Source organism: Penicillium hispanicum (assembly GCF_028827665.1).
Source record: "Penicillium hispanicum strain IBT 35686 chromosome Unknown utg000009l_segment0_segment0, whole genome shotgun sequence".
NCBI lineage: Eukaryota > Fungi > Ascomycota > Eurotiomycetes > Eurotiales > Aspergillaceae > Penicillium > Penicillium hispanicum.
This window is the reverse complement of record NW_026623201.1, coordinates 9,129-22,244: the sequence shown is the minus strand read 5'-3', so window position 1 is coordinate 22,244 and position 13,116 is coordinate 9,129. Positions and strand designations below refer to the sequence as shown.

Below are 13,116 nucleotides of genomic sequence, written 5' to 3'. Positions count from 1 at the left end.
CGGGACAGCACGATTTCCATTGCACGCCGCCAGACTTGGAGAAAACCAGCCGAAGCAGGTCATTCATTCATACATTTTGCACCCACTTACATTTTTCCTCTCTCCCTCCCCTCTCTCTGTTTCCCTCTCCCCGCCATCATGAGCGCCCAGCCCGTCTCCGCACCACCCGCCTCCGCGACCGACTCAGTTCTCCTGTCCTCCGAACCGGTGCCCGAAGGAACTCAGGAAGTACGTGGTGTGGACTTTGATCAGTTCGAGGGGCGTGATATAACAGTGGCCGAGCTGGTCGACAACCTGTCCAATACCGGCTTCCAAGGAAGTGCTGTAGCTGAGGCCGCTCGCATTATCAACGAGATGGTAAGTAATCAGACCACGCCAAATTCCAATTACTGTGCCGAGTCTGATATGCCTCCTTTCCTCTCTCAGCGTGCTTTTCAGCACCCCGAAACGGGCGAAAAGACCACCATCTTTCTAGGATACACATCCAACCTGATCTCATCTGGTCTGCGCGACACGCTGCGGTATCTCGTCAAACATAAGCATGTGTCCGCCATCGTGACCACGGCTGGCGGGGTGGAGGAAGACCTCATCAAATGCCTGGCCCCGACGTACCTAGGGTCGTTCAATACCCCCGGGGCCGGCCTTCGGGCCAAGGGCCTGAACCGGATCGGCAATCTTCTGGTGCCAAACAACAACTACTGTGCCTTTGAGGATTGGCTGATTCCCATTCTGAACCATATGCTCGAGGAACAGGAGGCCGCGAAGCGCAAGGCACAGGAGACGGGAGACGAGGAGGACGAGCTCCATTGGACCCCCAGCCGTATTACAGAGCGCTTGGGCCGGGAGATCAACCACGAGGACTCCGTGCTTTACTGGGCCGCCCGCAACAACATCCCCGTCTTCTGTCCTGCCCTGACCGATGGATCCCTGGGGGACATGCTCTATTTCCATACTTTCAAGACCTCACCTCAGCGGCTGCGAGTAGATATCGTGGATGATGTGCGCCGGATCAACACGATGGCCGTGCGGGCCGCGCGGGCGGGAATGATCATTCTGGGGGGCGGCGTGGTGAAGCATCACATCGCCAACGCGTGCTTGATGCGCAATGGGGCCGAGCACGCGGTGTACGTGAACACTGCTCAGGAATTCGATGGCAGTGATGCGGGAGCCCGGCCCGACGAGGCCGTGAGCTGGGGCAAGATCAAAACCGACGCCCAAGCCGTTAAGGTCTATGCCGAAGCGACCGTGGCATTCCCCCTCATTGTCGCTGCGTCGTTTGCCCGGGCCAAACCTTCGACGCAATACTGAACAAGTATCCTTTTTGTCTTTGTATCGGAAGGGGAAGGGTTTCTGGTCGAGTTTCGAGTGCGCTCCTTCCTCGATCTCCTGCCCGCCATGCAGGGTCCCGCGTCACACAGGAGATGCGCCAGCGATCACCAGATGGGCTCTCTCGCACCGCCAATTCGGTGTCTGCTTGCATCCCTCCATTCCTGTTGATTACAAGCTTTCTGGCCAGGCAGAATGCCCAACTTGGGTGCGGCACCGGAGTGGGTCACGGAGGGCGGGGGATGCTTCTGACTGCGTCTGGCGAGCAGACCTCAAGACCTCAGGGCAGCCGCAGCCGCCACGACACGCCGTTCTTCCCTTCCTTTTCTCCGCCCCCTTGTTTCCATGCTCCACACCCTGAGTGGCACTATCTGCAATCTGCACCAGGGGGAAGGGGTCGGATTCGTAAGCGTAACGATCACGACCAGCGGAGTGGCAAAAGTGTCGTGGGCCGAAGGTGGCAAAGGGGAAAAATTATTTCGCTGAATGAATATCCGAGGAGTGGTTTAAGGTTGGGATCCGTTGGCTGCCCTGAAGTGGAGTCTCGGATCCACTGCCGATCGGAGAGAGAGTGAGAGAGCGAGAGACAAGGCTTCACCGCGAGTTCGAGGGCGCATCGAATGTGTCAAGCCTGAAAGGAGCCGAACAGCGTGGTAATACCATAGTATCCATCTGATCACTCGCCCACCATCGTTAGACATTCCGTGTATAGACATAGTACACCGCGTGGAGATCCACCGTCCCCACCGCGGCCAATCCCCCGGACTCTTATCTTTTGGTCTTCCGCTCGCTTTTCGTGGGCGTTCTGGAATCCCATCAGGGTTTTCCCCTTTTCCCTCTCGCTTCTCTCAATCTCTCTTTCCCTCTCATTCCCTTCTTTCTCCATCCCACGCATCAGCCGCTCATCTCCGTTGCGAAACTTGTGAGTTGCCTATCGGACAAGAATCATCGTTCTAGAGAGAAGAGCGGCGCCAACATCGATCTCAACTGGGACTTCCAGTTTGGTTTGTTCTCCCGCCGTAACACCCGGATTCGGCAGTCCCTCGATTTCCTCCCGGTCTCATTTGACGGGTTATCAGTCGGCATTGCGTATTCCACCTCCATGGACCACGCACCGGACTCCGTGACCAACGCCCGGTCCACCGTCGCGACAGGGGATAACGACCCTGTGGAACCCGGCCATCTGGAAACCGAAAATCTGCCGTTAGACCCGCCGGAAGTCAATGCTGTGCCTTCGAACCCGGTGATGACCTCGGAACAGCCTGAGTCCGTTGCCGCACCGCATCCTCGGGCACTCACTCCTCCGCCCACGGTCCAGCCCGCTGAAGAAATCGAGCATGCCTTTTGGGCAGACTTGGAGGAGGATACCACAGTCCCTGACGAAGAGGAATTGAAAGAGATTGACCGGGCCGATGCGGACTACAGTGCCTGTGATCGTAGGTGCCGGGCCAAGAGGACCAACGAAATCGTGATGAACGGCGGCTGACGATATGGCAGACTCGTACTGGGAGGGCAACTTCTTCCGTGACTTGGACGACCCCGAGTTCGTGCCGAAGCAAAAGGCGCGTCTCACGTGGAAGTTCAAGGGCGTCCGGGGTACGCCTGAAGCTCCTAATCGAGATAAGATTATGCGCTCCCCGGCCGCCTTGATCGGGGGATACTGGTGGCGGATCAAGTTCTACCCCCGTGGAAACAACGTTGGCTCGCTGAGTGTATATATTGAATGCTCTCCCACATTGCCCACCCCCGATGACAAAATGCCCGAAACCGAGTTCACCATCCGTCGCGGCGAATCGGAGGATATTCTAAATGACACGGCCCCCGACGCCAGCATTCAGATTGCAGCATCCACGGATCCAGCATCGTGGATGGAGCATTATAAATCTCAATATCCTGCCGCAGCCTCGGCTTCTCAGACACCTATTGAACCGCCATCCGACCCTTGGCGGGTGGCCGCTCAGATCGGCGTCATTGTGTACAACCCCGAGGAGCCTCGAACAGGGTGGATGCAGTCTTCTTGCCACCAATTCAACTCTCACAATCTAGATTGGGGATGGACTTACTTCCATGGCCCGTGGGATCAGATTCACACTCGGCGCCGGGGCCAACATCGTGCTTTGCTTAATAATGACACGCTTGCATTCGACGCATACATTCGTGTGGTCGATGACCCCACGAGATCCTTGTGGTGGCATCCAAGTGACTCGGAGCCCACTTGGGACAGTCTAGCCTTGACTGGCTACCGTCCCCTTGGTGACTCGGTCATCAACCATAGCGCTGAGGTTGCGGGCCTGGCATCATGGCTGCACATCGGCCCCTTCTGCAAGATCATTCAGAAGGTTGATGTCCTCGAACATCTTACCAATTGCGATGTGAAACCAAAGCCTTTGTGCGATGCTCTCCAGAAATTGCTATGGCACTTGCGTCGTCGCACTCAGTCACTTCAGTACGTCGACACGGATGGAATCACATCTATTCTGCGCAACTTGCGTGAGTTTTCGAGTGATGTTTCTGAGTTCTGGGAGCGTTTGCGTCGTACTCTGGAGCTGGAACTCGCCGACACAGATGCTGGCGCAGATCTAGCGAGGCTTTTTGACAGCCCGCCCAAATCCTCTGGAGGGGCAAATAATACTGCCCCGATCAACACTTTACCCGTGGATTTCAACTCTCGTATCCGTGTTCAATCCGACCAGGTTCGATCAACAGGCGAGGCTGTAAAGGTCTACTTGGAAGCCAAACCTGGTCTCTGGTCTCTCCCCCAATGCTACACGTTGACCTTGGTCGCCACTCCCTTGACAAGACAATGCGCTGGCAGCTGATGTTTAACAAAGTTGATCTGCATGAGGAGCTTGATCTGGATCCTTTCGTGGTTGATAAACAGGGCGGCAAGTATGTACTTTATGGCTATGTGGTGCATCGCGGTCGCCGTACCTCTGGCAAATTCTTCAGCATCCTTCGTCCGGCAGGTCCTGGAACCAAATGGTTGGCCTTCGATGATGGCAGTGACAACCGGGTGGAGTGCCTGACTCAAAAGACAGCCATGGGGCCGCACCTTGGCCTCGATCCGTCGCAGACTGTGGATCACAAGAAAGGCCATGATGTTCCGGTTGTCGCTATGTACGTCAGGAAAGACATGGTATCGGAGCTTTTGCCTGGTCCTCAAGGGCCTTGGGAAGTTTCGGAGGCTCTCAAACAATACTACGAGACCGGGATCTACAGAATGGCCCCAGAAACGTATGAGAAGCCAGCAAATGAGGAGGTTCAGGTCGAAGTGTTTTCGGTGTCCGATTACGATCAGTTGAACAGCTTGTTTGACACATACGATCTCATGTCACGCGCCAAGGCGACCAACGGTGTCATGTATATGACGCTGCCTCGTTCGTCTCGTCTTGCCGATCTCCGCAAGAAAATTGCCCTGTGGAAGTCGGCCGCGAATGAGGCCGTTGGGGCCGAGCGCGTTCGTCTCTGGCACATTGGGCACACTCCCTCCCAGTGTGGGCCCACACTCACGTTCGATCTTATCACTGATCTTAATCTCCCACTGGATGGATCAGTAGATACCCTGCGGTTCTGGATGGAGACCATCTCCGAGGGTAAGTGACAATCTTTGCTTTTGCATCACAAGGATCTTTTTAGTTGACTCTGTACTCCAAGACGATGCCAAATTCTTCGCCATCCCCGATCCACCATCGCCCATTACGACTGAAGACAAGCCCGAGGAGTCTATCATCGAGCGAGCAAATTCAGAGGTCACAGAGCCGCCGTCATCTGCGATTGAAGGTGATGCTATCGCCAGCTCATCGAGTGGTGTTATCAACGAGGCTACTCCCGGTCGTACAGAGGACTATCTGAATGCCAGCATTCCGCCAGCCCTGGGCGCTCAGTCCCCAGAAATCAATGTATATGCGGAAGAGCGAGCCGAGCGTGAGGCTGTTTTGGCCGTGGCTGCTGCCCATGATCAACTGGCCTCCACGACCCCTCCTGAATCGGATCAGAGCATCCCATCGGAAGTAGAACGCCCGTCGCTCAACCCTGGTGCAGCTGAACCTTCCCACTCAGTGTCTACTACGGAAGCGCGGCCCGATCAGGAAGTCACTTTACCCGTTGGGCATGCATATTATTTCATCCAGGTTTTCGATGCAGACAATCAGGCTCTTCGTACAGTGGGCTCCTTCTTCTCCAAGCTTGAGGCCAACGTCAAAGCATCTCTTCGAAGGCACCTCCAGTGGCCCATTCGGCGGGACTTCCTCATGTGGAAGCGGGTAGATGGTACCACCGTGACCACTGTGTCGCCGGCTGAAAATTTTGCGGATGTTGTTGTCCCCCATGGATCTTGCATCATCGTTGGTGACAAGATGAGCAGAGATAAGTAGGTTTCAAAGGACCCGTAATCTTGTGAATCGACATCTAACAACACCACAGGCGCATCCAACTTGGTACCGCTGGCCTTTTCTCCAGCCCCGATCGCCTCATCCAGTATCTGTGGGCTGAGTCACGCAATCACCCAGTTCAGGGCTTCACAGGTACGAAGACAATCGAGGCTACCTTCACTGGGGATTTCTATAGTGGTGAGTTCCTGAAAGGATATTATCACGGACGAGGCAAGCACTTGTCCGGCAATGGAACTGTTTACGAGGGTGATTTCATCTTTGGCCGGCGCCATGGCCAAGGCAAAATGGACTACCCGACAGGCGATACCTACGATGGTGATTGGGTCGAAGATGTGCGCCACGGACAAGGCACCTACATTGAAAAGAAGACCGGTAATAAATACGTCGGTGGTTATAAGGATGGCAAGCGGCATGGTAAAGGTATCAGCTACTTGGAGGTGGCTGATGAGGAAATGGATCTCTGCCAGATCTGTTACTCGGAAGAACAGGATGCCGTCTTCTGCGACTGCGGCCATGTCTGTTCATGCGTGACGTGTGCTAAGCAGGTTGATCTTTGTCCGATCTGTCGCAAGTCCATCAAGAGTGTGATTAAGATTTATAGGACATAGAAGATGTCCCATATACGGTGGAGTTCACAGCATTTACTGACTGGCCTTTTTCTTAGAGATGCGAGATTTTGACTGGTTCTGTTGTATTTGTATAGAATAGCTTGCGCAAGATGTCATTCTTTGATTATTAGCGAACGGGTGGATGGTTGGGGGGAGTGATGCACTTTTTTTCCTTTTCTGAATACGCCTGTTCTTCTCCCTTGGATATATCCACATGCCTGGTGGAAGACTATAGACTTGCCTCATAGTACATATAGACTTGCCTTGCGTGCAGATAGACTCTTCTAGAATTGTTACTCGGTTATGTTTTCACGGTGACTGCGTATGTCTATGGGGATTTATTGTTGCGTATAGTGGGGTCCATTTCGCTAGAGGGTTTTGCTGAGCATCGCCTCTTGTTGGACTTCGCTTGTTGGAAAAATGTGTCATTCGTGAGCAGATCCCTGGTCTTGAGAGCAAGGAGAGTTTCTGCATGGACAGCCTTATATAAAGCAGTCTTGGTGCTTGCTTCAGGAATCTTATTAGCTAACTATTATTCCACTTCATCTCTCCCCTACCAAGGCTCGTTTCGTATCGCCCGAGGTGCCGGGGGTTCTATACCTACCGACTTGCAAGTGTGAGAGCCGGTAGGGCCAAGCAGGGGGGCAATATAAATGGGCCAAGAGGGCAGATGGTGGAATAGAATAATACACATATCTAGTTTCTATGAACATATGGGAAACATGAAACATGCAATCAGTACCAGCATTCATATACAAATGGACGTTCGCCATGCATCTTAAATTTGTATAGTAGGGGAAATTATCGACAGAAAAGCATCCAAAATTCACCTTCTCACAACCGTCAGAACCCTCAGCTAACCAACACAGCCGGTATGCAGTCAGATGTTCAAAATTGACATATGGAAGAAATGAGAAAGCGATCACGCTCCCAACTGACTGGCACTCGCGCGGCTGGCTCGCCGACTGGCTCCACGCTGACGATCAGCCTCCAGAGTCTGCGCAAACTTGCTACTAGCCCGAATCCGAGGACCCTTCCAGTAGAAGATATAAATCGGAATAGTGACCAGAATGGAAATGCAGCCTAGGATGGTACTTGCCCATTGTAGGTGGAATTTGCCACCGATATTGCTGTACATTGGTGTGGCGTACATAGCGCTGATACCGGCCAAAAAGTCGCGTGCAAAACCATTACCGCCCGTGGCGGAGGCCGAGTATGGACCATACGCAGCCACCATATAGTCGATGGTAGCCATGTAGATACCGTAGTTGGCGATGGCAATCAGGAAGGCAAAGACCAAGGGTACAATCCAAGGGGTGTATTCGGGCCCCATCGAAGTCCAGGCAAACCCGAAAAGCCCGATGGTCTCGAGCGGCGCAATAAAGAGTAAAAACAGGAGGCGACGTTCGGCGAGACGCGACGCATTTCCCTGGCGTTTGCGAATATGACGCTGTCGCCAGATGTCCGGGAGGAAGATAGCATAGGCGACTAAATAGCCAGCAACCACCGCGATAAAGCATAGACCAATCTCCAGGGCGTTGAAATCCCATAGCTTGAATACCAAGGTAAAGGACTCGATGCAGGTAAAGATCAAAGCATCAGAGAACCCCGACAAAAGCGACAAGCACAGGACTATGGGCTCCCGCAAGAACATTTCAAATGGCCGGCGCCAGACAGCAAGAATCTCTTGACCAGTAAGACGAGGCTTCTTTAGTTCATTGGGCCCGTACACGTTTGGATCCTCGCCTGTCTTGCGTCGACGTTTTGCTTCACGGTCGATGAGTATAGTGGCGCGAGTCTCCGACACGAAGAGAAAATGCGCTAGCTGGGTGACGCCTCCGAAAATCAGCTGGATCCAGAAGTTCCAGCGCCAGTCTAGCCATTGCTGAATCATTCCGCCGAATACGGGGCCGATTGTAGTTCCGCCAACGGACGACAACACGACGTACGCGACGGCGAAGCCTTGATCATCCGGCTCCCACATGTCGGCAGTCATCCCCAGTGTCACGGAGCCCCCGGCAGAGCTCAGCCCACCGAGTGCACGGCAGACAACAATAGTCCCGAAATTTGGGGCGAGCGCGCAAGGGATCTGCCAGATGTTGACGAGGAAAAGACTGAGCTGCATGATGGGCCAACGGCCAAACTCTTCACTCCAAGGAGCCCATAGCTCACAGCCAAAGGCATAGGTTACCAGGAAAATCATCTGGCCAACCCGAGCTGCCTGTTCACTAATATGGAAGTGCTCCGACAATGGGGTCACTGCGTTGGGATAGACGCTGCTGTTGAAGTTCATGGAGGATTGAACTATGAAGATGACTGTCAGGATGCCCCATCTTTTATACCAAGGGAAGCTAAATCCGAGTTGGTCGTAGCAATCATCCTCGGTCAATTCTCGTTTGCCATCGGACCGCACCTTGTCCGCCCGCAGGGAGGCACCGCTCTCGTTGTCGGGTTCCGCAGCATCTTCGGCATGCGTGTCAGCTGGCTGACGTCTCGAGATCGAGTCGAGGCGTTTACTGCCGAGAGACTCCTTCTCGAGATCTTGCGAGGGGGCGATCACATCTCCAGCCCCCATGGTCGACGATGGAGGTGGCCGCGTACACCCGTTTCGAAAGGGAAATGGAAAGGATGAGCAGAAGACACGGGGATGTAGGGAAAGGGGGTTCTTCAGAAATATCAGAATAGTGAATAGTAAAGACCTCACTAGTATAGGCGAACTGTGAAGAGAAGAAAACCACGAAGGGGCAGTGCCCGCCGGAGGTTCATCGCCGCACAGTGTTTTATACTCAGCGTCGCTCCTCCCAACCTCGGAGTCACCTGGGTAGTGAGTCTCCACTCGGCCCCGTACGTATGTAATAGCGCCATATGGTCGCGTCAATATACGTCGGTGTGTTCCGTACTACAAATGAGAAAGAGCACAGAATGGTCGAACCCGGCGCTCACAGTCCGTGGCGACGGACTGTGTCTATTTTTGCCGATCAAAGGCTGGCTTGTCGGTAGATGGTCTCCCTGCCACGCTATATCCTTGCACGGGTGCTGCAATCTGGATTGATTTCGGTGCGATTGATGGCGTTCTGGTCTGCGTTCGTCCACGCCGATGACCGAAAACGCGATCGAGGCTAACTAAGGCCCACATTCGACATCATCACGGAGAGTTGAGCGAGATGATTGGTGGACGCGCTAGAGTTGCCCTAATCCGGGGAAGTCGGCGTCTAATGGAAAGCTCAAAACGGCAACACCGGCGCCTAGATGAGCCCAGAGAGGTTCAGGTCAAGTGTGGTGATGTCAGGCTGCTATACTGTGTAGAACAAGTTGGATGTCAAACCGGTTGGGTGACCCTCGGGAGGGCGGAGTGCAGCGACCAACGACAATCAGGCTCGGATTCCACGCTGCTGATCGCGGTGTATATCTCGGCGCCTTCACCACCGCGTGGACAAATCCGGTTGCCATCCCTGCGTTTCAAGCCACCCCCAAGAACTCCCAAAGTTCTTTTGTGACTGAAGCCTATTTCAACCTGCAGCCATCCAGTACACTTGACGGTATCGCCTTGCGTACGTGAGAGTCACCAGATAAATGACATCATGGAGATCGCGTTGACCCCAACCGTGTATGCTATATTAGCCGATCTCAGGCAAGACTGACGTTTCACCTGAGAGATTGTCTCCGTCACTGGTGCCGTTTCAATAATTTCTCAACACATTTCACCCAGATGGGCTTCTTTTTTAGAACGGCGGAGGTCGCCTCCGAGGAATATCCCAAAGAGCGGTTGACCTCCTCGGCACTGATAGCCCACATCTTCCTGAATGCCCCGGCGGCGCTTCCAATTCCTCTCGGTGTTGGTCACATACCCGTCGTGCCACAGGTGGCCGTACAAGGCCTGTGCTTCTTCCTTCGTACGGATTCGCAAAATGTCATAGGTGCTGGCAGCGGTTAGCGTCGCGTCGCGCTCGCGGCTCGTCTGCCCGTTCACCACCTGCACATTGACTCCCAGCGCACGGAAGGGCGCCCCCCCCCCCCCCCCAACATCCCATTTTCTGCCGGAGTGTGGCCTCGTTCAATAGCCGTTTTGATGCGAGGCACGTAGTGTACATGGAAATACTTCTGGTCGGACCCGGTGTCGATAGGGCCCGAGATGAAGCTGACCTCGCGACCGATGAGAGATGTTGGTTGACGAGCAACTGCAGCGTCCATTGGGGAGGGGGTTGGTGAGAACGGAGGGGAGCGCGTCGCTCGTGATGATGAACGAGGCAGGGATAAATAAAAAAGGACGCCGCGACGAGGTAGATGTGGGATGGGGCACTAGCCTCCATCGGGATTGGCCTTGTACCGTCCATAACAAGAATATCCGTAGATATATCTGTGGATGTTCACAGAATATTCGGGGGGATACCACCGAATAGACAGTCTTCTTGCCGTACTGCTTCTTTACCACAGAGATGATATTTCGCCGGTGACTTGACTTCTAGCTTTGTCCCCTACAAGGTAATCCCTGGAAAAGGTAGATGGACTTGAGTGATTGATGTTCTATCTAACGCTCTATACCGAACCCGGGCCAATGCGGTACATGTTACCGTCTGTATTTCTTCGTTCCCGCGTGTTCCTGCAGGTGATATTCGTTCTGAGACCTTGTATCGTAAGCCGACACTGCCACTGGCCAGAGTATGCGGATGATAAGGATAGACTCGAGGTCCAGCAGGGACGCGATTCAATGGAGACGCCCTCTGGCTACGGATCTACGCAAAGAGTGACTTTCATTCCGCCCTGCCACGACAACCCCGCGGCCAAGTTCGGTCACCCACTCCGCATCTCTCCACTTCTGGTGTCCGCGTCGGAGGAAATCCGCCGTCTGTAAGTGGCTGGCGCGGCGTTCATTCCGAGATGCCCGCTCGACATGCGTCGACATGCGTCGAGACTCGCAGTGACTGGCTCGCGTGATGCAGACCTCACCCTGCTGGCCGGAAAGGTGCCGTTGGGGCACTCTGCTTCTAAGAGATGCATGCCCCTCGCGAGGCTCGCGGACTCTCCGATTTGGATGGATCAAGACTCACCATGGCTGTCCACACGCTTGCAATCGCTGCCGTCACGGTGGTCTACTTCATCATCCGCTACCTGAACCGCACCGATGTCCCCAAGATCAAAGGCATCCCCGAAATCCCAGGCCTCCCCCTTTTCGGAAATCTGCTACAGCTGGGCGACCAGCATGCGACCGTGGCGGGCAAGTGGGCGAAAAAGTTTGGTCCAGTGTTCCAGGTGCGCATGGGAAACAAGGTAGGGCGCGCCCTCGTTGCCTCTCTCTGCGCTCGCGTTTTCAACCAGACTGACTAGCTGGGCGTGCCAGCGCATCGTGTTCGCCAACAGCTTTGACTCGGTGCGACAACTATGGATCAAGGACCAGTCCGCTCTCATCTCCAGGCCGACATTTCACACATTCCACAGTGTGGTCTCGAGCTCACAGGGATTCACCATTGGAACCTCCCCGTGGGATGAATCCTGCAAGCGGCGCCGCAAGGCTGCCGCGACCGCCCTGAATCGTCCCGCAGTGCAATTGTACATGCCCATCATCGACCTCGAGGCCAATTCCAGCATCAAGGAGCTCTACCGGGATAGCAAGAATGGTACCGTCGATGTCAACCCAACGGCCTATTTTCAGCGGTTTGCTCTCAACACCAGCCTGACCCTCAATTATGGATTCCGTATAGAGGGCAATGTGGATGACCAGCTGTTGCACGAAATCGTCGAGGTGGAGCGTGGAGTGTCCAATTTCCGTAGCACCTCCAACAACTGGCAGGACTATATCCCGCTACTGCGTATCTTCCCAAAGATGAACCACGAGGCCGAGGATTTCCGTGTTCGTCGCGACAAATATCTTACGTACCTGCTGGATATGCTGAAGGATCGCATCAACGAGGGCACGGACAAGCCCTGCATCACGGGTAACATTATCAAAGACCCCGAGGCGAAGCTGAATGACGGTAAGTGCTGTGGCCTCTCTCTAGTTACACAGATTGACCTGGTCATCCTTGAAGCTGACTTGAATGCCAGCTGAGGTGAAATCAATCTGCTTGACCATGGTTTCCGCTGGACTCGACACTGTTCCCGGCAATTTGATCATGGGCATTGCTTATCTGGCCTCCGAAGATGGCCAACGCATACAGAAGAAAGCGTACGAGGAAATTATGAACGTCTATCCGGGTGGTGATGCCTGGGAAAAATGTCTGGTTGAGGAAAAAGTGCCTTACGTGACAGCTCTAGTCAAAGAGACCCTGCGATTCTGGACGGTGATCCCAATTTGCCTACCTCGAGAGAGCACCAAGGATATCCAGTGGAATGGAGCCACTATTCCTGCCGGCACCACCTTTTTCATGGTAAGTGCCAATCTCTGTCTTCCTGAACGTCTGCCTGCTGACCCTGATTAGAATGCGTGGGCGGCCGACTACGACGGGGATCACTTCAAGCAGGCAGATCAATTCATTCCCGAGCGCTATCTGGAGTTGGCTGACGGATCGGGCACTCCCCACTACGGGTATGGAGCCGGTTCTCGTATGTGTGCTGGCTCTCATCTCGCGAACCGAGAGCTGTACACGGCCTTCCTGCGCCTCATCACTGCATTCGAGATCCGCCCTGCAAAAAACCCGACTGATCACCCTATCTTGGACGCCATCAATTGCAATGCTATCCCTACGGCTCTGACTACGGAGCCCAAGCCATTCAAAGTTGGCTTTGTCCCCCGCGATCCTAAGATGCTGGAGCAATGGATCGCTGAGAGCGACAAACGGACCAAGGATCTGTGA

General features: G+C 54.2%; 5 protein-coding genes across 5 annotated transcripts; 4 read left to right on the top strand and 1 right to left on the bottom strand.

Moving 5' to 3' along the window:
• Positions 1-138: 138 nt before the first annotated feature.
• N7459_010070 (deoxyhypusine synthase) lies at positions 139-1,308 on the top strand (the record flags this gene model as incomplete). The annotated part of the gene is made up of 1 exon (XM_056949238.1): positions 139-1,308. One exon carries the CDS (start codon positions 139-141, stop codon positions 1,306-1,308), a length of 1,170 nt encoding a protein of 389 aa, XP_056795171.1.
• A 1,120-nt stretch (positions 1,309-2,428) lies between these two features.
• On the top strand, positions 2,429-6,325 carry N7459_010069 (putative MATH and UCH domain protein; the record flags this gene model as incomplete). The annotated part of the gene is made up of 5 exons (XM_056949237.1): positions 2,429-2,762; positions 2,824-4,046; positions 4,127-4,919; positions 4,981-5,695; positions 5,749-6,325. The coding sequence occupies 5 exons, from the start codon at positions 2,429-2,431 to the stop codon at positions 6,323-6,325; spliced, it is 3,642 nt and encodes a 1,213-aa protein (XP_056795170.1).
• A 922-nt stretch (positions 6,326-7,247) lies between these two features.
• On the bottom strand, positions 7,248-8,900 carry N7459_010068 (uncharacterized protein; the record flags this gene model as incomplete). Its single annotated transcript, XM_056949236.1, has 1 exon — positions 7,248-8,900. One exon carries the CDS (start codon positions 8,898-8,900, stop codon positions 7,248-7,250), a length of 1,653 nt encoding a protein of 550 aa, XP_056795169.1.
• Positions 8,901-9,906: 1,006 nt separating this feature from the next.
• Positions 9,907-10,259, top strand: N7459_010067 (uncharacterized protein; the record flags this gene model as incomplete). Its single annotated transcript, XM_056949235.1, has 2 exons — positions 9,907-9,932; positions 10,052-10,259. 2 exons carry the CDS (start codon positions 9,907-9,909, stop codon positions 10,257-10,259), a joined length of 234 nt encoding a protein of 77 aa, XP_056795168.1.
• A 1,058-nt stretch (positions 10,260-11,317) lies between these two features.
• On the top strand, positions 11,318-13,116 carry N7459_010066 (cytochrome P450; the record flags this gene model as incomplete). Its single annotated transcript, XM_056949234.1, has 4 exons — positions 11,318-11,593; positions 11,664-12,297; positions 12,368-12,690; positions 12,742-13,116. 4 exons carry the CDS (start codon positions 11,318-11,320, stop codon positions 13,114-13,116), a joined length of 1,608 nt encoding a protein of 535 aa, XP_056795167.1.